Genomic DNA, 22,838 nt, shown 5'->3' on the forward strand with positions numbered 1-22,838 from the left:
GGGAATGGCAGGAAGCCTCACACCACAGAGCTGTGTGGTGACCCTCTCTGATGAGCCACAGAGACCAAGCTCCTGCTGAAAGATGTTAGTCACAATCTGCCTGGCCTCTGATCCCCACTCACACCTTCTTGACCCTGTTAATTATTACAAGGGAAACGATGAAGGCCAACGTGCATTTAAGTCCATCGTGAGGGAGCAAACCATCAGTTTGCTTAGAGCCATGAGCCAGCCCAGCACAAGCACCACAGAGCTGCCTGGGCTGCCAGGGGGCACGGCAGCAGCCGCCTTCTCAGTGGCAGACATCGTTGTGGTGGTTCTGTACTTCGTCTTTATCCTCGCTGTGGGGATATGGGTGAGTCCCTGAGGGGCCTGCTTTGGGTCTGCCTGAGCCAGGGAGGCTTTGATGCTCCCTGCACTCCTCCTGGGCACAAAGGGGTTTGTCTGCAAATGGCATCCTCTGCACAAATTATCCCAGGGCCTATGGAGCAATTCTGGGGGTGACAGGAATCCCTCTGTGGGTCTTCACTTCCACCCCACGTGGGGACAACTGTGGGATCACTCCCTGGTGGTTGTTCTGAGAATGATGCTCAGCTCCTGTGCTGCAGAGCAGTCTCACATCTGGGTGTGGACAGGCAGGAGGCAAAAGAAAAGCCAAGGTTGTGCTGGAGAAGACTAAAATGGGACCTTAAAAACTTTGGAAAGATTGTTCCTAATGATTTGCTCATGTTATTTGGTGAAGGCCTCTGTCACAGACACCTACTGTGTTCTGCTTGGCTGAACTGTTTTGTCTTTCCCAGTTGGTACATGCCGGGAGAAGTCATTAAACAGGTACAAGCAGCTTCTTTCCACAGCACAACTGTCAGAAGCCTGCACAAAAAGGTGCAGAAGCAGTGTGTGAAGCCTGGCATACCTAACAGATCCATAAAACTATTCTGGAGCTGGTGCTGAGGCCAGGCACTTAGGATTCTCCTGGCTTGGTCTGACTCAAGGAGGGTGTATAGAGGAAAACACTTATTCCTGTTCTTTTTCCTGTGCTTCCAGTCATCGGTACGAGCGAGCCGGGGCACTGTTGGAGGATATTTTCTGGCTGGAAGATCCATGTCTTGGTGGCCTGTGAGTGAAATGCTTCCCTCTGTTTCTCATGGCTTGAAAGCAATTCCAGGTGTGAGAGCAAGTGTGGTGAGGGGACCCAGCTTTTACATATTCTGACTGTAGTCTTGAGATGAAGGGGACAGGTGAAGGATCCATAAGGAATCATCCCACCCATCTTTGCCAGTGGGCTGCAGCATGGAGCTGCCAGGCCTAAGGGGTAGCTCAGCACCTTCAGGGTTTTCCAACTCTCAGTCTCTCTGCTTAAAGTCAGCAATAAAAATGTCCCCACTGATGAAAGCTGGGGAATGCTGGCTGCCTACCTGGGTTGGAAACTTCTTGGCTTGAACTCTCCATTGGTGCTCCCAAGTCAAAAGAGCATTAGGTAATCTAGGAATGTGTTATCCAGTAAAGAGCATTTAAGCACTAAATCAAAAATAATCCCTAATCCCAGGACTTTGAGCTCTTGCTATTTAGAGCTGAGTTGAGTTTATTGACTAACGATGTACAGGATATAAACTTCAAACCACTGAAGTATAAATCTTCACTGTGAAGGAAAAAATAATCTATTGAAGGCGCCTTTTCTTGGGAGTGAAAGGTACATATAAAGATAATTTAGAGTTGGAAAGAAATAAAAATGCCACAGGAATAAAGATTCTTCTCAGCCAATGCCAGACTCTAGAACCATATATCTCTCCAGTGAGTCGTGGGTAACGGAATGCACTTCCCAACCAAAACAGGTTTTTTCTTTTTTTCCTTTGGCTGTGCATTGCCCATAAATTCACTAGGCTGGATTTTCAGCCTCTTCCACCAGAGACACATACACCTCTCTAAAATCTGTCATTTCTTAAATGTTCTTTAAACTTCTGCTTCAGCCAAGTGACATTTAATGCAAAAGCTTAGCTTGATGGTTTTCTCTAATTAGGAGGGGGAAAATTAAAAGATACTAAAGTTGAATTTTTTTCCTCAATCTTGTTCTTTTAAACAAGATATCTGGGTTTTTTTTCTATTAAAAAAATCTCCCAAACAAATCCCAAAACATGGTCACTGCTTTTGGCTCCAACCACAGGTGGCTGAAGAGGGTGTTTGGTACATGTCAGCTCTTCTGAACTCTTTTAAGTTTAGAACAACCTCTAATGCTGTTCACTTCTCAGATTTGTTTGTGAGAGCTGATTCCACCTCTGCAGCTCTCCTGCAGGCTCAGCTCCTTGTGGCCTTCACCTTGAGTTACATGACTGGCTTATCTGCATTTTATTATTGTTTTTATCAGAGTGACAGGTTTCAGCTGTGCATTACCTGTGGAGGCAGAGCAAGGGTCAGCAGGGTCAGAGATGGCACCTTGCTGGCTGCCTAACCAGGGAATGGAGAAATCCACCACGTTTCATGGACACTGAGGCATCTGTGGTGTCACCAGGCTCCCTTCCCTCTGCTGTGCCCCTGTAGCGGGTGTGCTTCTCAGAACCACCGGCAAAGTGAGCCCTGATTCTGAGATTAAGCTTTGCACTGGAGTGGGGGCAGTGGAAGGGAGCAGGGGTGTGCTTTACCATATAAAAATGTAGGTGAGGTGAGGAGCGGTGAAGGAAAACCCAACTCTGCGTCAGCACCCAGCTGCCTAACCACAAGGAGATGAGATCCCGGGGAAAGAGACTTTATGGGTGGGGGGAATGCTTAGGTTGATAGAGAAGTGCCTCCAGGTGAGTGTCTCAGCTGCATCCCTGTGCCCTGTGTTCCAGATTGGAGCCTCCCTGATGTCGACGGACGTGGGCAGCGGTTCCTTCATCGGCCTGGCGGGCACGGCGGCGGCCGGGGGCATCGCTGTCGGGGGCTTCGAGTGGAACGTGAGTGTGAGCTCTGTTCCCAAATAAGATGTCACTGTTCACACAGGGACTGGGGGTTTCCCTCCAAAATCAGGTGTTTAACAGCATCAGCAGCAACAAGTGTTCAACTCTCAGGAGAGAAGCCGGCAGACATTCCGACAGCCTCGTAAACATGAGATCTTTATTTTACTTTAAGTGGAATTCACTGGGATTATTAGCTCTTTGGCCTTCCCAGTGGTGCACAGCCTTATTTTTAAGCTGTAGTCCGCACTTGTGAAGATTAAAATAAAAGATAATGGATGCTGGAAAGGTATTTGGATAATCACAGGATTCTGGGTGCAAGGAGCTGGAAAAAAAATCAAAAAGATGCAGCATGTGCTCCTCTATTCACTGTAAATCCATGAAAATCAGCAGCACTCTCTTCACCTGGCAGTTGCCAAAACGTGGCACATCTGGGGTGAACATCTGGATGTGAAGGCAGGACTCATTGTGCCCTGTTGAAGTGGCCTGGAAAATTGCCACTGACAGCACACAAGAGCATGAAAACCAGACCCTTGGTGTGTGGTGCTAATGAAATTTCTCAGCTGATGAGGAGTGAGATTAGTGCCAGAAGCATCTCACAAGAAGCATCACTCACCTAACTCTGAATCTCTTGCCTACCTCAGCAGAGAGTGTTAGTAGTGCCAAGCACAAGGCAGGGCCCACCAAAAGCTCTCTCCTGGGGTATGTATTCACTGCAATGTTTTTATCTGGACCATTAAAGTCACCCTTAAATCCTTTGTGAAGAAAACAGAGACTGCATTCAGCTTGGTGCATGTAGGACATAATATTGTTGTTCTCAAAGGAAATCTATTCAAGTCACTTTAGAGGCTCATTGTAGACAAGATTGTGTTTCAGGGCAAATCTAACTTCATGAGTTCAGATTAATTTATTTCAGATTTGGAAGAGAACTTACACATGCCATTACTCTCTCCCTGTGCCATGGGAGATAATTCAGCTGGAGGGATCATAGGAGCATCTTTCACCGCAGCCAGTCTCTGCCACTGCAGGAGCCATGGCTGCTCCCAATCAGTCACAATCTTTGCTCACAGGGATTGTTATAAACAAAAATTCAGTTGATTTTTTTCTGTGAGAAAAAAAGTTACCACTACTGCTGGGCTGCTGCCTGTGTTATGGTAATTACGGCTCGTTGTCGTTAATGGCTGTTTTTTTATTAGTAAAAGCCCTGGCTAGGGCGAGGTAATGGCCCTTCTCTGAGACAGTGAAGGGTGGGGACCTTCCCAAACAGTGAGGAGAAGAGACCTAGAGGGGAGGGGTTATGCAAAGTGACTCCAAGACCAGCATTCTTTATGGGACCCCCGACTCCAAACCCACGGAAAAAAACCCCAAAACAACGAGCCAAATAAGAGTTGAGAGACTGGAGTGATGTCTGGATGTGAAGAGCGGAGCGCTAGGCCTGCAGAGATGCTGGAAAGCTTCATTGTTCCTCACCCTGTCTTCGAGAGCTCCCGGGCCAAGTCTGGCAGGAAGCGAGAGCCAGACTGAAGCAGGAACAACTAGAAGGGGTCACCATGCCCTAAAGGCTCCCATGAGGACTGGATCCCCCAGCTCTGGCCCTGGTGGACAGAGCTGCGCATATCCTCCTCCTCTGAGTCGCCCTGGGAGACACGATGGGGACTGCAGCCCCGCCGAGCCGCCCCATCCTGAGCTGATCACTTTCAATAAAGGCATCAAAAAGGAGAAGAAATCTCCTGGCCCTGTTTATTTCAGGGATCAGGTTTTTTTTCTGAGAAATTAAATAACTGATCAAGATAAATGTAAGGATGAAAGAAAATGGCTGGAGACCATCAGGAGGTGGGGTTTGATGATCCAATGGCTTTCATTGACCTTTAAGTTCTCCTGTTCGGGCTTTTGCTGGAGAAGAAATACATGAGGAATGCCTTTACATGTTCCAAAAGACTTCACCTGTGGCAAAGCAACTAAAGTGGCTCTTTATCTACCAGTGACAGAAGCACATCTGCACCAGCCTGCAAGGAGAACATCCCAGCAGAATCTTGCTGTTGCTTATTTTTATGCTCCGCAGGGACAGTCTGTTGCCTCAGCCTCATCACTTGCTAATCGAGCAACAAACAGATGCTCCCATCCTGCTCTGAATCACTTAACTCTTCACTGCCACAGCATCAGTGGTTTTAAAGGCCACCAGATACACCACCACCTTTCAGAGAACCAGAGCAACAGAATACCCCACCTTGCTCAAAATACCAGGGGATGGAAGAGGAAGGGACACGCGTGACAGAGAGAAATACAGGCCTAAGGCGGGGATCTTCAAAAGCTTTTAGCTGAATTGTAATAATTCCTCCAGCTGCTGGCTTATCTTCTGAGCAGGGAGAACAACTCAGTCTGCTTCTCAAATGTGGTATTTTTGGGGTCCCCCATCATGGGGAGGAAAGATGAATTTGACTCCATGTTCTTAGAAGGCTAATTTATTATGATATGATATGATATGATATGATGATATGATATACTAAATTATACTAAAGAATAGATAAAGGATATATACAGAAGGCTAGAAGATAATAATGAAAAACTCATGACTCTCTCCTCAGAGTCTGCCACAACTTGACAGTAATTGGTCATTAAGTTAAAACAATTCACATGAAACCAATGTGGTTGGTAAACAACGTCCAAACCACATTCCAAAGCAGTAAAACACAGGAGACGCAATCAGATAATGATTGTTTTCATTTTTCCCTGAGGCTTCTCAGCTTCCCAGGAGAAGAAATCCTGGCGAAGGGATTTTTCAGAAAATGTGACGGTGACCCTCAAACACATCACATGGCACTGTACCTTTCTGATTTCTTAGGACAGCTACTGCCAGAACAGGAGGAAAAGCTGTTCCCATGTGTTGAGTCCTGTGCCTTTATTCTCTGTCTCTTTCACAGGCCATCTGGCCACTGCTGGCTCTGGGCTGGATCTTCGTGCCAGTTTACATTGCAGCAGGAGTTGTCACCCTGCCTGAGTACCTGAAGAAGAGGTTTGGAGGGCAGAGGCTGCAAATCTACACATCTGTGCTGTCCCTGCTTCTCTACATATTCACCAGGATATCCGTATGTATCCATCTGAACCCCTCCTCATGTCTAGGGCAGGGAGAGGGCATCCTGGTACAGGGCAGGGCTGCTCAGAGAGAGCTCCTTGAAAGGACCAGCCCTGCTCCCAGGAGCAGCTGCCGTGTGTTAGTGTGCTGCTCTTGCCTCTCTATTGATCATGGAGACCTTTCCTGAGAGAGAGACAGAGCCCTCATTAAACAGCAATGCACAGTGAGAACTTTACAGGGATGTGCAACTAATTACTAAACAGTGTAAGTACCGTGGGCTGTCTGCCTGCTTTTCCTCTTCTATCACATCAAACCTTAGGCTTCAGAGATAGAGGAAGGGCTGCATTACCCTATGTGAAAATCTGGCTGGCTGCATCTTGTAGAGATGAAATCCTCTTAAATTATCATAAACCTGCTGTTGTTCTTGTAGTTGAGTTTTCAGCATCAGGTATTTTATGGTTGTTCCTCTCTCTTTCTCACTTGTGTTGCACAAAAAGGGTACAGTGAAAGGGAGGTAGGGTCTGGCTTAAGACAAAATGCAGCATCTTTTCTGAATTGCTTGTAGCATTGTACCTTGCTGATAACCAAATCCCAGTGCACTGGGTATATTGTGTATTTCCCCCTTTTAAATGCCATTCACAAAGAAACAGAACTTATGCTCAGATATTTACTAAGAACTACCTGTGCCCTTGGAGGGAGAGGAGTGTGTCTGAGAGTCCATTATAGGGACTGAAGATGTCAGTCCTTTTGTCTCCAGCTGATTATCCCAAGGTCAGTACAAGCCAGTTTTCACTAGACCCTTCTGAAATATTCAGATGTCAAATTGCCTTGGGAGACACTGACTGGAGATAAAACACTCATGTGGCTTCAAGGTCCTTCTCCCAGGCTCATTATGTCTCTGCTCCTGGGAGGGGCATTGAGAGGAGCTCCAGGCTGAGACTGTGAGATAGAATTCCCCCTCTAATGGGCAGCTCTTGGTCATGTCACCCACTGCTGCCACCAGTGCCTCCAGCTTTGCTCTGTGGGACTGGAGCACAGCCCTGGGTGACAGAGTGAGCAAGGTCCTGCAAAACGGCACTTAAATCCTCTTTAACTGTGAGGGATAAATAGCAACTCTCTCCTGCAGCAGCCCAGAGTGAGCACAGCCACAGAGACAAGGTATGAAACAGAGCTGTCTTTCAGAGTGACCTTCAGCAGAGCAGCATTTGCCAGTGCTTTTCAGAGCAGGACCCTGGCCCCCATCAGCGCTGTTTCATCCCAGTGGTTTCTCCTCTGTGCAGCCAATTCACGCGTGACTGACGGATGTGGCTGGGGCACTTTATGGCCATGACAGGTGCTTTCTATTAAGCACAGCTATTGTTTGTGGAGAGCTCATTTAGCGGCTGGCTGGACAGCAGGCACTTGGTTACAAGAAGGATTTTTCTCCCTGTGCTTTCTGCCCAAGCGTAGGTCAACAACCAGGGTACTGCAGAGTCTTCTTGGCTTGCAAAGAAAACAGAGATCTCAATAATTGTTGTCAGAGGGCTTATCCTGCATGGCTACAGAGGTGGTTGTGTTTCCTGCTGGGAAGCCAAACCCCAGAAGGGGCAGGGATTCCTGTGGAGTGCTGGCTGTGCCTGTCATGTCTCAGGCCCACAGAGGTCAGGGCTCTTTGCTTTTAAGGTGCTCATTTCAGATACAGCAAATGGAATTCTTGCCCCATCCCTTCTGTATCCCCTGGCAAAGGTCTTCACCTGTATCTCACCCCATACCAGACTCACAGGTGTCCTCCTACCTTGCTTTCCCAACATAAACATCTCCCATATCACCTCCTGCAATTTGGAATGATGTTATCTGTGTAATTCCAGGTTTTATCCGGTTTCTGGTGTCACTCTGCCAGAAGATCCAAACAAAACACAACTGATGGGAATTTCTGTATTTCTAGTGAGGTCCTTAGCAGGTATAACCTGTTTTTCTGGAATCACTCTAATGTGCTGAACTGCATGAACAGAAAAACCACCTGTTGACCTTCTCAGATAAACCAATACAATACAATACAAGGTATCAGTGACTCTTTAGGAGTCTTTCAAGAGGGAGTGTCTGTGGACTATGAGGCCACCCAGAGGCGGCCCTGGGAAGAATAAGGTCTCTGCTATCTCCCCCTCCTTCCCTCCTGTGTCTGCCTGTGGATACATGGGCTCTGATATCCAGGGATGTGTTCTCAGTCACCAAAAGAAGTGACAGCTTACACCAGTCCTCTGTGCAGGCCAGGATTCTATGCTCAAGATGATCTTTATTCTGATTTCTTTTTAGTCCCTTGGCGTAGCACCTTCATTTTCACCCTGCTGCTCTCCCAAATCCTGAAAACTCTGACCTGGAGGAAAGTTTTTCCTCAGAGCAAAACAAGGTTCAGAGCCAAGAGTCCCAACAGCTCCTCTCCTCCCCTTCCAGCTCACCTTGATGGTGTCCTCCCCTGTCAGTGCTTCCAGCCGCAGAGGGCTGCAGGCTGCTTTATTAGATTTCCCTTGCACGAAGCACTGCTAACGCCAGACTGCCCTTGGTTTTTTTATTCCAGACAGACATTTTTGCTGGAGCATTGTTCATCCAAACTGCTTTGGGATGGAACCTCTACTTGTCCACTGTGGTCCTGCTAGCAGTGACTGCTGTCTACACCATAGCTGGTAAATAGCTGGTTTTAAAGGACACATTATAAACTGGAACCTAGGATATAAGTTTCCCATTTCCTGCAGAGGGGAAAGAGTGTTCAGGTTCTGGGCTGAGGGGGAGATTGCCCCAGTTGCTGGTAGTACCTGCCTGGTCACTCCCAGCTGTTGGAGACCTTTGACTCTTCCCCTCTTCCCTCTTGGTCCATGGGAAAGTGGTACCATCGCTGTTTCCTCCCCATGGGAAAGGGGGACCATCACTGTTTTTAGAGGATTTTCTAACACTGCACAAGGCTCTGGGCTCTCTCTGTGCAGGAAGTTACCACTGCCCATATTTGCTATTTTGTTCCCTTTCTGCAAAATTACCAACTTTAGCTGTTAAGATGCTGAGCTGCCTCTGAGTTCTCTCATGAACATGGAAAACCTTCCACACTGTTCCTCATGGGAGGGCTTGTGACAGCTGTGGGCTCCAGAGGACCAGCTCAGTGCCAGCTTCTCCCAGTGGGTCTGTCCTGCAATCCCAGGGCTGGGGCTAAAGAAAGCTTTTTCCAGGTGAGGTGCCTGTTTCCCTGTACATGGTGACATACTGACTGCTGTCTCTGCTTCTCCTGGCAGGGGGTTTGACTGCTGTGATTTACACAGACGTGCTGCAGACCCTGATCATGGTGCTGGGAGCTTTGGTCCTCATGTTCATAGGTAAGGGGAACCTGCAGTGACACTTTAGCGGTCCCAAGGCCACTAGACCTTAGCAGGTGCCTTGCCCTTTCATGTGTGGTGCAGAAATGAGTTTGAACCACTGACAGAAGTGGTGCCAGCACAAGTCTCATTCTCCAAGCCATCATACTGTCTTCATCCTTTGCACTAACTGTATGGAGGTGAGGCTCTGGATATCTTCACCTCACTGGAGCTGCCAAAGAATTCTGGAACATCACATTCTCAGAGCCAAATTTAGCTCTCATTAGGCCCATGTCAATTCAGAGTAACCCTGCTGACTTCCACTGTTGACTTTGGGAGTTCATATGGGGGCAACTGAGAGCTGTAAAAAAATAAAAAGCAACAAGGAAATGACACCATCAGTCTTTGTTTTAAGCCTTCTTGGCAAACAGAAATATCTAAACTAGGTATATCTTTTTTTCATGTTATACTTTCCTGCTCTAGCTTTTAGAGGGTGTATAAGAAAAATCTAGATGCTGATGACATTGCAGGGATTAGGATCATGGAGGTTTTCCTGCATTGATCCTCTTCCAGAATGTATTGTTTAAACCACAAGGACTCTGGGCAAAATCCAGCTGACTTCTGTAGAGACTTTGACTGCAAAAAGCAAGGGTGGAATGAAAAGTAAAGGAGATAAGAGGAAGATAAAAGAAAAGTAATCACGAGACTCAGATTAGATAATAACTTTGCATGATGCAACAGCCCTTAAATCACTCCACTTTCTTTACAGGATTTGAAAAAGTCGGCTGGTATGAAGGACTTAAGGAGAAATACAGCGCAGCAATACCAAAGATCACGGTCCCAAACACAGACTGTCACCTCCCACGTGCAGATGCCTTTCATTTGTTCAGGGATCCCATCACAGGAGACATTCCCTGGCCTGGCCTTGTATTTGGCCTCACAGTGGTGGCTCTTTGGTGCTGGTGCACTGACCAGGTAAATAAAACCTTTCCCTCGGCAGACAAACCACCACAGTGTTATTTTCAGTCCACTCCTCAGTCTGTGGATCTGTAAGCTGAAAAATCACTGTGCCTCAGTGTGCAGGAGTTGCTACTTTTTTTACTGGTCTAGACCAGAATGTCTCACTCCTTCCACCTTCTCAGCAAGCTGCTAATTTTATGCACTTCTTAGTGCAGTGAGAACAGGTTGTTTTCATCCATCTTTATCCCACTGTGGGCTGGTGAGTACTGGGAGTCTTCATGCAGTTATCATGACAAGGATATAAAAATGTGAATCTGGAGCTGGCTGTGCTGTGACCTTGAGCAGACCTCCAGACAATATTCCTTCATTCATATTCCCAGATGTCTCATGTTCCCTGTTCCTTTTCAAGCTACAAACAAGGAAAGCTGAGTGTGTTTCTCGAGACACTGAGCTTCTGTACTTTCAGACGGGACAATTATGAAACCTCACCACTGAGCTTTTACCAAAACACCCACAGCCTGCTTCATCCCCTGTCTCTTGCTGCCACACAGCTGCTGTCTCCAGCCCTCAAGGTGGCTTCATTTCAGTCAAGGGTGAAATTATTCCTGTAAAGGAAATTTCCACGCTGCCCTCTCCTGCAGCCTGTGGACTGAGCTCAGTGGTGGCAGCAGGCTGCAGCCAGTGAGGTGGGAAAGTTGTCCTTGGCATGCAAAACACCCTGGGATCCTGTGGGCTGAAAGTCATCCCTGAGAAGGAGAGACAGAGGGAATGCTGTGCTGCTCTCTCATTCTCTGCTCCCTTTCTGCACCGGTTGCAGGTGATGGTCCAGAGGTCTCTCTCTGCCAAGAACCTCTCCCATGCCAAAGGTGGATCGGTGTTTGCAGGATATCTGAAACTCTTCCCTGTGTTTTTCCTGGTCATGCCAGGAATGATCAGCAGAGCTCTTTTTCCAGGTAAGCCTTCCCATCTTCCTTGACACGGGGCTCCATCCTGCTGTGACCACTAATCCCACATGGGGTCTGCCTTTTACAGCACTTTTACATCTCAGAAACTGCTGTCCTGCAGGCATGTTCATAGAGATTCCTGTTGCACCATGGTGTTCCCAAGCCCTCCCTCCACCTCCAGTTCTCCCACAGTGGCAGAAATCACCAAGAATAGCCATACTTTGCCATAACTCCATGCTGTGGGCATTGCATTCATCTGTCTATCTGGAGGGAGTCAGTGCAATTAAATTCATGGAGCACTGAGGTTGTCCTTCAGATCCTATGGATTACATCCATTTGGTATCTTGGAGGGTTTTAGCAACCTCCCACACAAACTCATTTAAGTCCTAGTGGATTAGGCTAAACAAGCCTCCCTTATATCCCAAGGAGCTCTCATTGCTGGTTTCCCCAGAGCCTTCCCCTTTCCAGGAAGAATAACTTGGTTAGAAGGATCACTCCCAGAGGAAAGAGCCTATTTCCCAGATTTCCTAAACAGGAGTAAGTGAGCCTCCAGCATCCCTGGGAACCCAGCTGACAGGTTCATGGAAACAGTCCAGCTCCCACAAGTGACAAATCATCAAGGATTACAGTTATGCAACACCCAGGAGAGATTCAGCTGTATCCTGAACAGAATTTCAAAATGTCATCTCAAAGTTTCACCTCTATTATATGATATAAAGCATTTTCCAGCTCCACTCTTTGTAGCTGTATTCCACCTCTGAATTTATATGAAACTGCACAAGGATTGAAGGATTTGTTGCCTTGATCTGAACAACCTATGGCTCGGTGGGGTTTGCACTGACTCCCTGTTGTTTCCCTGTGTTCCCCAGATGAAGTGGCCTGCGTGGACCCAGAGGTCTGCAAAAGGATCTGTGGAGCTGCTGTAGGTTGTTCCAACATTGCCTACCCCAAACTGGTCATTGAGCTCATGCCTGATGGTGAGGAACACCCTTGTGGGGCTGGGCTTGGGCCAGGCTCTGCACAGGGCAGGGGGATCAGGCCGCCCTTACCCATCCTAGGGATGTGGAAATCTTAGCAGACAGCAGGATGGAAAAACAGTGCTTGGAGGCCCAGCCCTGAATCCCCTTCTGTGTTTATCTCCCGCAGGGCTCCGTGGTTTGATGATTGCAGTGATGATGGCAGCCCTGATGAGCTCCCTCACCTCCGTTTTCAACAGCAGCAGCACCCTCTTCGTGCTGGACATCTGGCAGCGGGTCCGCAAGCAGGCCTCCGAGCAGGAGCTGATGATTGTGGGCAGGTCTTTGCATTTATTTATGTCTCGTTCCTCTCATCATCTGTTCTGAGAGCAGCTTTTGCATCCTCCAGGCTGGAATCACTGAGAAAAATCTGGTGCCTGCAATACAGAGCAGGAGGACAGCGTGGGAAAGAGCGTTGTGATTTCCAGCTTCATCTTGGATAGGCCTGGTCAAGGAGAAACTCTGAGTGTTCCACTGAGCTAAGCAGATAATTGCCTCTCTTCTCTCTAAACTTATTATAAAAACTGCTTTAAACGTAACTTTTAGAAAAGCCAAAAGTGCTCTTGAGTCATTGTCACCAGAGGTCTATAAAAATGTTATTTTTGCATCAGACAGGAGTGATATGTTGCAATTACTTTTTTTTTTAAATTTTATTTTTTCTTCAGGGGAAAGTGCAGAGCTGAGCTTCCTAGCTTTCTGTCTCTGTGATAAGTTGTAGTGTCCTTTGCAGATGAGCTTTGGTGCTGGGTTCCATCAGGGGCATATAAAGTTCTCCTCCAGACAGGGGAATTTAGGCTGCATTCAGTGTGGAGGTTTTGCTCTCCAGTGATGAGCATTAAGGTCTAAACTGTGCTGAGGCATGGCTGAAGGCTGCAGGCAAACTCACACTTCACCATGGCAGAGTGGGCCGAGGACCCTCTTGCTCAGCACTCTGGACAAACCTCTGGGCCACACAGTGCAAAGGCAGAGGCAGGTGTCAATATTCACCCGAGACCCCAAACACAATTTTAATAAGTAGCAAACGAGTTGGAATTTGGTAAAGGCAAGAGACTGAGCACATTACCTGCTTGGAATGGTGGCAGAAAGATTGCTTCCACAAGCCACCAGCTCCCTCTTTCTGTCATGTCCAAGAGCAAGGTCATTGAAGACCATGTCACACCAGGCTCACATTGGGAGAACAATTTTCTCTTTTCCTGTGTACACAAGGAAAAATTCTCAAGAGTGATCTGTGGATTTTTTCTTAGAAAATTCCAAGAGCAATGGGGAGTGTGTTTTGCTGCAAATTCATCTACAGATTCAATTCAATTTTATCCTTCTCTTTCAGAGTCTTCACCCTCATCCTCGTGGTCATCAGCATTCTCTGGATCCCAATGGTTCAGTCAGCCAACAGTGGGAAGCTCTTTGACTACATTCAGTCCATAGGCAGCTTTCTGAGCCCACCAATTGCAGCCCTCTTCATCCTGGCTATCTTCTGCAAGAGGGTTAATGAGCCTGTAAGTGAAGTGCTAACAACCAATTGATGCGTGTGTTTAATCTGATAAAATAAATAGATATCTCTTCCCTCAGTACTTAGCCTTTGAGGCTGTCCAGCTCACGGGTGACAATGGGACAGCCTTTCCTGGCATGCATTAGTGGATCTTAGCCCAGGCTCTGGTGGCTGTGGGTTTGCTTCTAAGTCACTGCAAGTGGTACTTTTTGGCAGTCCCATTTGAAAGCATGAAAGGGAAGTTGTTCTGCCATTTAGGGATGATGTGTCAAAGGCTCATTGGAGGGGTGTTGTTAGGAGGAGATTCTTGCATTGTTTGTGCTCTGTGTGCTCCATGCTCAAGGGCAATGAGAGAAAATGAGGGTTTTTACCAGAAAAAATTCTGCTTTGATGCACCTCAGTGTGGATTTCCATCAGGCATAAAAACTCTTGGGAAAGAGGGAGAGGAGAGGGAAAACTACAACCAGAGGTAACTTGCAGTGACCTTTTCTCTGTGCTTGCCTTTCCTCAGGGTGCTTTCTGGGGCCTCATGGCTGGCTTTGTTGTTGGCGTGATTCGGATGATCCTGGAGTTCAGTTACAGTGCCCCGTCCTGTGGGGAGGAGGACAGGAGGCCAGCTGTGCTCAAGGACGTGCACTACCTCTACTTTGCCCTCATCCTCTTTGGCCTCACCTCCATTGTCATCCTCCTGGTCAGCTTTTGCACCCCAGCCATCCCTGAAGAAAAGGTAAGTGACTGCAGTGACACCAGAGCCCCTGTTTGGACACCCAAATTCCCTGGGATCTGCCCTTCCCTGCTCCTGCAGGGGCCAGGAAATGGTGTGGAATGCATGTGCTGCCAAGAAGCCCTTGCTGCTCAGCTCTCCCTGCTCCCCAGATCACAGAGTGTTAATGCTGCTGAGCTCTGAGTGCTTCAAATTGAGTGTGAGCTCCCATGCTGTGCCCAGAGTTGGGCAGACACCACAGCCCATCATAACTGCTACAGAAAGAAAAGAAGAAGGAGATGAAATCACATTACAGAGCGCTGCTGAGGAAGAATTAAATATATCTAATTGTAGCATCTAGCCTGCTTCAGCAGAGCCAGCATCAATCTTGCAGGCAAACAAGATTAATATCTTTTGCAACATGGGCATTTAGGAAAATAACATTTTGTCCCAATGTGATCTCAATTAAATTTAATAACTTTGAGGGAAGCACAACTTTCTTTTACTTAGCACATTAAAATGGTGCAGAGTTGGGAGGTTTTATATTATAAAACCTTCAAGCAACTCTTCCCAGTCCCAAGTTTTAAAGCAGCTGCCAATATAACAAATCCACCACCTACCTCTCAGCAAAGGTTACTGGATAGATTAAAAAGACCTATTTTTTCCTGCCTAACTGCATGAGAGAGAAAATGCTGTGATGGCATCAATCTGTTGCTTCCTCATAACTTGTAAAGCATTAACCAGCTCCATGGATGTTTGATGGAATGTTATAGGTGTCAGAGAGACCCCGCTCCTGAAGATTACATGAAAGCAGGTGCTCAGATAGGGGAGAGGAGGGGGGAGAGAGGCTGGCTTTGTGTCTGCTTGGAGATAAACTCCCAGCTTTTATTAGCTATCAGAGGATCCACATGGGAGAGAGAAATACTGGCAAGGAGGCACCATTAGTTCTGCTGCTTACGTTGTTCATGACTGCTCAGGGGTGGCCAGATGGTTGCCAGCAATTAATTACTGTGGTTTAATGAGTTCCCACTTATCATCTGACCTGTGATAGCTAAACATGTGCAGAGCTCCCTGCCCACAGCAACAGCAAGATAAGATGCATTAACACAGCGCTGGTGAACAGGGAGCATCAAACCAGCAGTTCAGGAGATGGAGAAACTGGCCCCAGCACCTCCAGGCTTTTTAGTCTGACCTCAGGGGTATGGAAACATTTCAAAAATCTTCTAGGAGGGGCAGTTCAGCATGGACCCCACTATAAAAGAATTAGAGAAAGAGAAGGTACAATCTTAGATTCCCCAGGGGAGATTTTCAGTGGTATTTCTACTGAAATATGTGAGTTTATAGGTGCTGGATGTAAGTGACCTTATTTAACACATCCTTCAAAGAGCCAGGGGGATGGTCAGGGAGGGCAGGATTCTGTCTGAAGCAGCTGTGTGCAGTTATCCCAGAGGAACAAAGGATGAGACGTGGCCAGGGAGGGAGGAGAGCTTGCTGAAGGGCAGCACTGGCCAGGAACTAACATCAGCTGGGCTTTTTGGGGTAAATTATCTCAGTAGAGATGCTCAGGAAAACTTTTTGGTATGCCATGGACCCCACATAGTGCTGAGCTCAGTGCTTGACCCCTGTGTAAGAGATTCTGCTGTAGAAAATGAATGAGAATTAATTATACAGGCTGTGGCAGTGAAAGGCTGGACACAGAGACCCAGATCAATCATCTGGTATTTGTGATGGCCATCCCATGTGCCCCCTGCCCCTCAGTGTCTTCCCACCACAAGGAAAATGGGATGGACTGCCAGGAAATTTGTGCCACTAAGCAGTAGCTCAATCCCTCTTTCCGCAGCTCAGTAGGAATGGGAGAAAATAGAGATGTCCCCATTTCTATTTGTCTGATTCCACTGAGTTTCTACTTCAACAGGAAAGGCCTGCCCTGGTTCCTCAGAGAACAGCCAAAGGAAGGCATGGGGTTTAACTCAAGTAGGAGACAACACTGCTGGGTTTCTGCCTGTCTGGCAGGGATCTGAGTGGGCAGCACTGAGACCAAAATTTTTCATTTTCCTGGGTCAGATTCACGCCAGGTTTTGCCCTAGACATGAACAGAGGTGTGGGTTTGGACCATCAGTGCTGGTGACATGGTTTCTCATGGTTTGCCCCCTCATCTCCAGAGTCTGTGGCTGTGCTGTGCTGGATCAGGGACAGAAGTGTTTGGAGAAGGAAGGGCAGGAGGTGGAGATCAGGGTGGATGTGCCAGCTCTGACTGTCTGGGTAGAAATTGGCACCTGGCCTTTGTGTTTGGTCATTATTGACTTGGCAATGTGCAAAGCTGTGGTGAAGAGCCTGAGTGTCCCTGTGGCAGTGCTGGGAGGGGATGCTGTGCTGGCTGTCCTGCACAAGGACCTCTGGAGCTTCCTGGTCCATCAATTCCCTTCCTGAGCCTCGGGTGTTTCTTCCTAAGGCTCACATGGGGCTGGTTCTGCTCATCCTTAACTGCAGTGCTCGGGGATGGGATGATGAAAGGCATGGTACAAGAGCCAGGAATTGTGTCATTTGTTTTGTCAAAAAGAGTAGAAAAACAAGGCAGAAAGCTGAGGAAATACAGTGATAGATCATACCTCAGCAGATGTAAATCACCACAGCTCCATTGCCTTCAAAGACCAGGAACAGCTGTTGAGCACAGTTATGTCACTTTGCACCAGCTGAGGATCTACACTGGACAACTTTAAATATTGAATCTCAATGCTTTTGAGGTAGTAAATGGGCAAAAGGAGAAAAGAGATTTGTATCTGATGTTAGAGTGGTACAGCTAATGTTCCTGGCTTTAAATGAATTACAATCTGAGAACTGCAAGCTGTAGCATTTTCTCCTGCTGTTTTGGACACTCTCCCATCCCTGTGGTGATTGATGCTGTGCTGGAAAACAAGTATGCAAGGAATTTGTTTGGTATGCTCCAGAGTTCATATGTCTTCATTGTAGGTAGTCCATATTGTGTCACGCCGTCCTTGAAAACCCTGCAAAAGAGCTTACAATTAAATTTGAGACTGTGAAGCTGAAACACAACTGTCAGGTGCCAGATGGCATTTTGGAACAGAAGGATTTATTCTAGTTTACAAACAACAAAAGGAAAACTTTGCTGAGTTCTTGCAAACTCCCTTGCCCAAGGAGACTGTGAGGGAGAAAAGGGAGGGGAGCAGCCCACAAAGCACTGAGTGAGAGCTGCACCAGCTCCCCAGGGCTCAGGGCTCACCCAGACAGGCTGAGGGATTGGCAATTCCACATGCTCTGGGATTGGGATGCTCTCCCTGTGTCCTGAGGCATGGCTCCAGTGGCTCCTCTTGGTGCACAGCTTAGGGGGAGCCCCAAGGAGGAGCACCAAGGCCCCTGGGCTGGTCTGAGCCCGCCCTGAGAGCCCTGAGGTGCTGCAGCTGGAGCTCCCCAGCATCACTTGGTGGCACTGAGAGCCCTGAGAGCTCTGAGAGCCCTGAGGTGCTGCAGCTGGAGCTCCCCAGCATCACTTGGTGGCACTGAGAGCCCTGAGAGCTCTGAGAGCCCTGAGGTGCTGCAGCTGGAGCTCCCCAGCATCCCTTGGTGGCACTGAGAGCTCTGTGGGTGCTGCAGGTGGAGCTCGCCAGCATCCCTTGGTGGCACTGAGAGCCAAAAACTCTATAGGTGCTGACAGGAGCAAACCAAGGGAGGGCACAGGGCTCCCCCAGCAGTGCCCAGGGTGGCTCTGCAGATGGGGGCAGAGCCACAGGGCTCCCCAGCACCCAGCACAAGGCTCCCTCCTGCTCCCCTGCCCTTGGACAGGGTGGGCTCAGGCAGCATTTCCAAGGTCCCAGCTGACACAGCTCCCTGTAGGTAATTCAGAGTGAAGCATTTTCCTGCTTTCTCCAGGCACTGCCAGCACCTGCCTCCCCTCCCCATCCCTTGGGAGCCCCTTGGAGGCCTCCATGGCCCCACAGAGCTGCTGCTGTGCCCCACAGCAGTGGCAAAGAGCAGAGAGGGGATCTCAGGAGTGCATTCAGGGGGATGGAATGATGAAACCCACCCCAGCTCGCAGTTGCAGGGTGCTGTGGTGTCACCAGGAGCTCTCTGGGGTGGTAGTTTGTTTTACTGGCCATGGCAGAGGCACTAGCTCCTGGGTGGGTCAGTGGGGTGATGCCATGAGGTTTCCTGTGTCTGTGCTGCTTTCCATTGGGAATTGCATCCCTCTGGTAAAGTCCAAGCCCCAGGTATACCCCAGCCCTTCACCCCAGCCCTTGAAGATTTTGCTGCAATGTGGAGAGACAGTGGTTCAGTGACACATGAGAAAAGGAGAGAAAAGGAAAAAAAGTTTTGGAAATCCTTTAGAACCCTAAAACTTTACTATGTTCCTGTGACATTTCCTAAATGATGAAAAAAAAAAAAAAAAAAAAAAAAAGCATCCCTGAGAAAGATGAGGATCATCAAATCAAAGCAATTTAGCACTTCATGACAAGAAAGATTAGCCCTGCCCAATGCTCATCTTGGTTGAAAATGATTTAAATAAAGCTATAAATCTTCTGGAAATTATGCAACATTCTGTGTCAGCTGGAAGCTCCTGCCTGGCTTGGTGTGTGCAAAATTCAGACATTGAGCTCACGTTACCTTGTAAGTGACCCATTGGGGAGGTTCATTTCCATGCACAGGCCGAGCAGGGGGGCAGCTGCTCCTGGGGCCTGTGTGTGGCTGTGCCTGCCCTGCTGCCACCACTGCAGCTCTGCCCTGTCCCCCTGTGCCCCTCTGCCTTTGGGAGGGGTGGATGGGCCTGTCCCTGCTGCTGGCCTGCCCAGGACAGGGGTCAGAGGAGCCACAGAGATCCTGGGCATGCCCAGCTCAGCATCAGGCCTGGCTTAACCCCAAATCTCTGAGCCCTGGGCTGTGGGACACCCCCAGAGCTGCCAAAGGGCCACTGAGGTTTGCAAGTTCGATGTCTCCTGGGCACTCCCTGTGTTCCAGGGAGATTTCCAGGCTTGCTCTGGGATAAGAGATTCAGAACTTGGGGATTTGTAAAGCAGACTGATCATCCTCTGTGGCTTTCTGTATTGGCCCATCAGAGAAATCTGGAATTTTTAAAAAATCTTCTGAGGGCACAACAGCTGCCTGGGACTGACTGTATCCAGAGAGGGTGTCTTGGCTTCTTTTTTGATTTATTTTTATTTATTTGACTTTATTCCCCTTCCCTGTTGGAGGGCTGCCATTCTGGATGCAGACCATCATTGCTTCACACCAATCACATGGGCCTTGCAAATAGGAACCTGCTTCTCCAATGTCTGATAAGGGTTAATCCTCAGAGACAGGGATGGAACAAGTTCTTCTAAAAAATAGAAGGAGAGAAACGAGATTATTTCACATTTTTTCTCAGCTTTTCAACTCCAGCTGGATGATGCCAACCTTCTTACCCAGGGAAGGAAAGGAGGGAATGTGGGAGATCACCCCAAAGAGGCCCCAGCACCACCTTGGGCCTGTGTCCCCCAAGGAGGGAGACGTCTGGGTGGCCACACTGGGACAGACAGGCAGTGAGCACTTTCTCTCTGTTCCCCTTTGCAGCTGGATGGCCTCATGTGGTGGACCAAGCACAAAAAAGCACCTGCCATAATCCCAGAAAAGAGTGAAGCAGCACAGCCTGACCCAGAACAGAATGAGGAGGACCTGGTGGAAACTGCATCCTCAGAGGAGGCAGGTAGGGCTCTGTCTGTGCACAGACACACTCAGGTGCCTGGGAGTGCACAGCCAGGATCCCACAAATATCCCCAAGTTCCTCCTGGTCCATTCTCTGGAGCTGGGGCTTGCATTTGCAGTTTTAAGGATGTGACAAATGAAGGTGTTGTGGCTCTTGGTCCTCCCAACACACCTCGATGTCACATCCCTCTGAATGGCTCAGAAGAGCTGAGATCCCTGAAAAAAAGAGCACCAAAATAGCAGCACAGTCTGAGGGATCAGGAGACCCTGGGAGCAGACAGGGGCACTTTGTGGATGCCCTAGAATGAACCCACAGGCCTCACTTTGCTCATTTCCATGATGCCAACAGGATCTTTGCGTCTTCCCTTAGGATGCAAGCCATGGTTAAAACTCAGACATTAAACAGCTCTGTGTCCTACCAGAGGTATTTAATAGGAAGGAAAGCAGAGCAAAGTGAAATTAAAGAGTTGTCAGGGGACAGAACAGTAGCAGGAGATGCTGCATAGGCTAGTTATTTTCAGAGTGGACAGAGTTTTGTTTTGCAAATCTATTAAAAATGCGGCTTTCTAATTTTGAGCTTAACTTTTGAAGGTGACAGAGCAGGAACCTCAGAATAAAGACACAAACAAGATTTCTTCACTTCTTCCATTTGCTGGTCAGTCAAGGACACTGGAACCAATCACAGCCAAGCTAAACAAAAGTGAAACATCTAAACAAATCCCTTGTTTTTTTCTTCCCCAATAGGGGTTTAAGTTGAATGCAGTTATTCAGCATTACTTCTTATTTCTTATCAATTCCTAGTTCACTTTACTAGCTCAGGTTTTTATAAACAAATACCTTGGTATTTTGGTAATTAGCAGAGAAGAAAAAGGAAATGTGAAACACAGCAGTTGACAGTTTAATGAGGTTTTTTTTTCCTGGGTAACACCTTTTTTTCAAGGCCCTATAACATCCTGTATTTCAAAAAAGGTTATATTTGGAAAGAACTGCGAGTGAAATACACACAGCAGAGGACTGACAATTAAAACACACACTTCACCTGGCATGCCATGTGTAATAAACAAGCTGGGATATCTCTAAATGGACCATCATGCTGTCAGGAATTTTTAAAAGCAGAATCTGGGGGTGGGGAGGAGGGGGGAAGAGGTTTGTTAATTAACTAATGAGTGAGTGGTGCAATCAACTCACTGCAATCAGGCTGTGCTGTTACATGGTCTAGGGAGAAATTTCCCTTTTCCTTTTTCCTTTTCCTTTTCTTCTTTCCTTTCCTTTTCCTTTTCCTTTTCCTTATTCCAATTTTCCTTTTCCTTTTCCTTTTCCTTTTCCTTTCCTTTTCCTTTCTATTTCCTTTCTTCCCCTTTTTTCCTTTTTTCCCCTTTTTTCCCCTTTTTCCTTTTCCTTTTCCTTTTTCTTTTCTTTTTCCTTTTCTCCCCTTTTTTCTTTTTTCCCCTTTTTTCCTTTTCCTTTTCCTTTTTCTTTTCTTTTTTCCTTTTCCCCTTTTTTCTTTTTTCCCCCTTTTTTCCTTTTCCTTTTCCTTTTCCTTTTCCTTTTCCTTTTCCTTTTCCTTCTTTCCTTTTCCTTTTCCTTTTCCTTTTCCTTTTTTCTTTTCTTTTTTCCTTTTCCCCTTTTTTTCTTTTTTCCCCTTTTTTCCTTTTCCTTTTCCTTTTTTTCTTTTCTTTTTTCCTTTTCCCCCCTTTTTTCTTTTTCCCCTTTTCCCCCCTTTTTTCCCCTTTTTCCCCCTTTTCCCCCTTTTTTCCCCTTTTTTCCCCCTTTTTTCCCCTTTTTTCCTTTTCCTTTTCCTTTTCCTTTTCCTTTTCCTTTTCCTTTTCCTTTTCCTTTTCCTTTTCCTTTTCCTTTTCCTTTTCCTTTTCCTTTTCCTTTTCCTTCATCTTTTTTTCCTCATTTTCCTTTTTTTGCCTTTTTTCCTTTTCCCATTTTCCTTTTCCTTTTTTTCCTTTTCCCCTTTTCCTTTTCTTTCTTCACCTTCTCCTCCTTTTCCCCCTTCTCTTTTTTTCCTTTTCCCCTTTTCCCATTTCCTTTTCCCTTCTTTCCATCACCTTGCATCTCCCATGCAAGGTCCCCTCTCAAGCCCCACTCCAGTCTGGCCAGTGCACCTCCAAAAACTGGGAGAAGGGAGGGAAGAGTCCCAGCAGATTCCAACAGCCAGGTTTGGTCTCTCTCTTGCAGCAGCCAAACGTCCCTGGTGGAAGGTGGTGTACATGTGGTTCTGTGGTCTGCCCACCAACCCCACGCCCACCGCTGTCCCCGGAGGAGAGAGCAGCCCTGGAGCACAGGCTCACCAGCATCGAGGAGAAGCCCCAGTGGAAGATCGTGTGTAACATCAGTGCCATTCTCCTGATGGCCACCAACATCTTCCTCTGGGCATATTTTGGCTGAGCTGGTGTCAGGACTGTGGTGGCTTTGGTTGCTCTCACCTGGGAGCATCAGGTGACAGAGCGACAGAGCAGCACAGCCCTTCCCTGGAGGCACCACTTGCTGGGAATGACTGTGGGGCTCAGCTTCTCCATGAGGGGTGACCAAAACTCAGCAGTGGTCACATCTGGGATGCAGGGGATGTGTGGGATAGCATGTGGGACAAGTTGGGAGCACATTTCATGGGTAAGTTTATTTGAATTCACTACTACTTTGAAGCACTGAAGTGAAACAAAAGGGAAAAGAATAATTGAGGAGGGGAAGTCTGAGAGGTTTGATCGAAAT

General features: G+C 47.5%; 1 protein-coding gene across 1 annotated transcript; it reads left to right on the forward strand.

Annotated features, from left to right (window-relative positions):
• Positions 1 to 205: 205 nt before the first annotated feature.
• SLC5A9 (solute carrier family 5 member 9) lies at positions 206 to 22,517 on the forward strand. The gene is given in 15 exon segments (XM_058808334.1): positions 206 to 352; positions 1,042 to 1,113; positions 2,823 to 2,927; positions 5,849 to 6,013; positions 8,555 to 8,660; positions 9,258 to 9,338; positions 10,087 to 10,292; positions 11,095 to 11,230; positions 12,091 to 12,198; positions 12,368 to 12,518; positions 13,562 to 13,730; positions 14,235 to 14,450; positions 19,989 to 20,121; positions 22,308 to 22,378; positions 22,380 to 22,517. Coding segments are annotated over 15 exon segments (1,989 nt in total). The 5' UTR covers positions 206 to 220.
• Positions 22,518 to 22,838: the final 321 nt, after the last annotated feature.

Source organism: Ammospiza caudacuta, chromosome 7 (assembly GCF_027887145.1).
Source record: "Ammospiza caudacuta isolate bAmmCau1 chromosome 7, bAmmCau1.pri, whole genome shotgun sequence".
Taxonomy (NCBI): Eukaryota; Metazoa; Chordata; class Aves; order Passeriformes; family Passerellidae; genus Ammospiza; species Ammospiza caudacuta.